The sequence below is a fragment of the Coregonus clupeaformis genome, chromosome 35, assembly GCF_020615455.1.
Source record: "Coregonus clupeaformis isolate EN_2021a chromosome 35, ASM2061545v1, whole genome shotgun sequence".
Lineage (NCBI taxonomy): Eukaryota > Metazoa > Chordata > Actinopteri > Salmoniformes > Salmonidae > Coregonus > Coregonus clupeaformis.
In genome coordinates, this window is record NC_059226.1 from 2220508 (window position 1) to 2224151 (window position 3644).

Here is a 3644-nt window from a genome sequence, read left to right on the forward strand (position 1 = left end):
CTTACTTGTGATCTGTTTTCTTACTTATCTGAAGTATTTGAGATGTTTTCTTCTTAGAACATGCCCTTGTTGTTAACGGCGGCACTGAATGGTGAACGGTGTATGGTGTTCTTGTGTTGGGCACTACTGAATAGTAACAAACAAATTCGATTTTTATGACTTTCAAATACGACTTCACTGTATTTGTGAAAGGAATGACTGAAACAAAACACACAAGAAAGCCTAACACCTTACCATTGCACTTGGCTTTCTTGCATTAACACTTGCACTTGTCTTTTCTTCCAAGCACTGATTTTGCTGATAGCTGCTTTATTGAGGAAAGTTTGACTTACAGTGATATGTGATTGTTGTACCTAGAGGTTAACGTACTAACTGTAAGTCACTCTGGATAAGAGGGTCTGCTAAATTATTAAAATGTAAAATGTAACATTTCATTTGTAATGTTCATTATAATCTCTCATGGACAGACTATGTAACATATGGAATCTGATGCAATTATCCAAGATTTTATGTTCATTATAATCGTACTGTATTCACCACCAGTCGAGTATGATCAAAGAGCTAGAGAGGATTTGTTCGGCATATTGTTGAGGCAACAAACTCAACACAGAAACTATTCATATTTTATTAAGAAAATCATCTAAATCATGTTCAACATTGAATATTGTAGTTTATGAAAAGTAACTTCCCTTTTGACAAACGGACTCAGTTATTTAGTACAAAAATATCCCTGTCTACATTCACCCCACATTGTTAGAACATGTCAATATGTACAGAGTTCGAATTACAGGACTAGGGTGAGCTAGGCACCTCCCTAACAAATTGAACCCTGAATAAGTATGAAAAACTTGTAAGACATACAGTATGTATACACATAATATGTGGCATATTGATTTTGGATTATAGTGCCACCAGATCAGGGACACATCTCTTAGTTAACATCCTTGTTGTCCCCAAACCACATTTTCTCAGATGTTCTCAGTCTACCATGCACCTCCCATTGGTCCTCCTCAAAGCGTTAACACCAGACTCAGCAGTAGTGGAGGAGGATGTTTAGGAGGAGGTAGGGCAGACAGGCTCTCCCTCAACCATGTACCACACCTCATTGTGCCTGTTCAGAATCTTCATTGGGCTGTAGGACACACACACACACACACACACAATATTAAAGTATGTTTGATAGAAGTATTCTGGTGGAATTGGATTGGATGTTGGATATATTGAAGGATTTGTATCCGTGCTCTCACCTGTCATATCCCACAGCATAGTGGTAGTCTTTGTTGTAGGTGGCCTGGACTTTGTCTAGCTGCCTTTTCAGCAGCATGGAGTTTACACTGGATGTCAAAGACATCATCCATCCGCCGTAGCTCCTCACGTACACTTTCATGTCTGGCATCTCTGTAAAGTACACCTGCACCGGGAAATCACAATGACATCCACATTGTTAACCAGCAGTCTTTAAAAAAACATGACATACCGGACATGGGTTCAAATGGTATTTGTGTTTTTTCAAATACTTAATTGATTGAGCTTGCCTGGCTCAATGGCGCCAATGGAATAGTCCCAAAGGTGCAAACCCCGCCCACCTGGCGCTCTATAAAAGCTAAATCTACGTTTTTGAACCCAGGTCTGATATACAATCATATTAGGTTCAACTTAGATTCAGCTTTTCTAGAGTGCCAGGAGGGCGGGGTTTGCACTTTTGGGACTATTCCATTGGTACCATTGAGCCAGGCAGTATTTGAAAAAACACACACAATATAACACACAAATACTACATACCCCTGGCAACGATGTGGATGTCATTGTGTCAGGTTGACAGGTTTTTGACAGGCGTCAGCAATATAGTGACCTCTAATAGGCTAAGTGGAGGTTTCACCATATTGCTTATACCAATCAAATCCTCTCAGATCTCCACAAGTGCATAGGGCATAGGGTCTATTTGGGATTGGGCTTTACCTTGTCATCAGTGGGTTGGGGAGGAGTCATCTGATGGGTAGACGGCAGGAGGAAGCTGAGGGTGAAGACAGACGACGCCCACATCTTCTTCTTCTCTTCAATTTTGACTGTCACCGGAGCTGTCATGTCAATGTTGACGCCTATAGGAAAAATTTGTGTAAGCACTTGTTACCAGGTAGACACACGCATGGAAACCGAGACTCATGCAAGTGCATCCACACGCACACAAATATATTGATACACACACACACACACACACCAGCATTGTTTGATCCGGTGATATATTTGAAGAGTCTCCTGAAGGCAGTGTAGGTGGCCTTGTCCATGAAGTATGATTCTTCATCTGTCGACACCCATTTCACCGAGTCATAGTGGCGCACCTGTAACACAGACACAAACCTTCACTCAGAGTCCTGTGTTGGAGAGTGTATTGAGTTACAGATGTTGGGGATGGGATTAGGATGAGACTGTGCAAAAAGTGCAACAACCCTGCATAACTGATCTACAACATGTTTCCGAATACAGATACCCAATACGATAACCATGGGGATAATAATGATGTTGATTTGATATATTCTAATGTAAATGCTATTGTTTTGTATCTGCTACCCTGACCAACAACTAAGCATCAAAAATAACTCCTGACTAGGTTGTAGCCTTTCATTTGTGCTCTACAATAGACTCACCTCATAATCGTCATTCTTGCACACCAGATCATACAGCAGACATTCCTTTGACTCTGTGCAGAAGCGAGACTCAGAGGAGTTCCTATAGGGATCAGTTGAAAACAAATCAATAATGGAGAATAGCATACGATTTAGCACAGATACCGTTAATTCAATATACAAAAATAGCATTAATTCTGAAATGTGTGGTTATGATGTGTGGAAAAATAACAGAAGTGTATTATAACTTCCTTACCCAATTCTGGCTTCAGCAGTCAAGATGAGAAGCAAGCCAACCAACCCTGCAAAATAAACCCTGAAGTACACAAACAGTCAGTGTTATCACATTAAAAACCTAAAGTACACACAGTCAGTGACATCATCATATGAAAAATCTATTATACAGACATAACTCATTAAGATTGCAATATTGAAATACTTTAAAAGACAGTAAACTATGTTATTACACATTTATATTACTATAAAATCACTCTTCCTTTAATTACTTAACACCATCACAAATCAAACAAACCTAATCAATGCAATGATAACCTATAATTTCTACTTACATTGTGCTGAGTGTGTGTCTTTTAGATCAGCTCAGTTCAGATGCATCCACTGGCCTGAGGGAAATGCTTGCAGATAAACTATTTATACCAACTGAGGGTTATTTGTGTCACTCCCCAAAACACACCCACTTCACCACAGAATGTGCAATGGACTTCACGTGCTGAAGAGAAGAAATGGTGGTTTATAAATAAGTGTGTGCCAAGTTAGATAACGTGAGACGATCGATCTTGATGCGTCTTTGAAAAACAAGTATAGGCTTATTGAGAAAGAGGCTGTGACTAGATCCGTCACGTGTGGTAGACTATTATATATTTCTGTTTCGTAATTACAACCTTTGCTGTTTCGCAATAACAGCCTGGCTGTCACGTCTAGACTAAATAAATAGCACTTGCATGTAGTTTGTTCACTGAGCACTGCTGGGTCAACATTCCCAATCACTAGTGGGCAATG

The 3644-nt window shown here is 39.8% G+C and overlaps 1 protein-coding gene across 1 annotated transcript; it reads right to left on the reverse strand.

Annotated features, from left to right (window-relative positions):
* Positions 1-611: 611 nt before the first annotated feature.
* On the reverse strand, positions 612-3300 carry LOC121550505 (heme-binding protein 2-like). The gene is made up of 7 exons (XM_041862787.2): positions 3194-3300; positions 2881-2940; positions 2646-2727; positions 2219-2339; positions 1960-2099; positions 1248-1411; positions 612-1132 (listed from the first exon to the last, which is right to left on the reverse strand). Coding segments are annotated over exons 1-7 (648 nt in total). The 5' UTR covers positions 3196-3300; the 3' UTR covers positions 612-1053.
* Between the last annotated feature and the right edge of the window lie 344 nt (positions 3301-3644).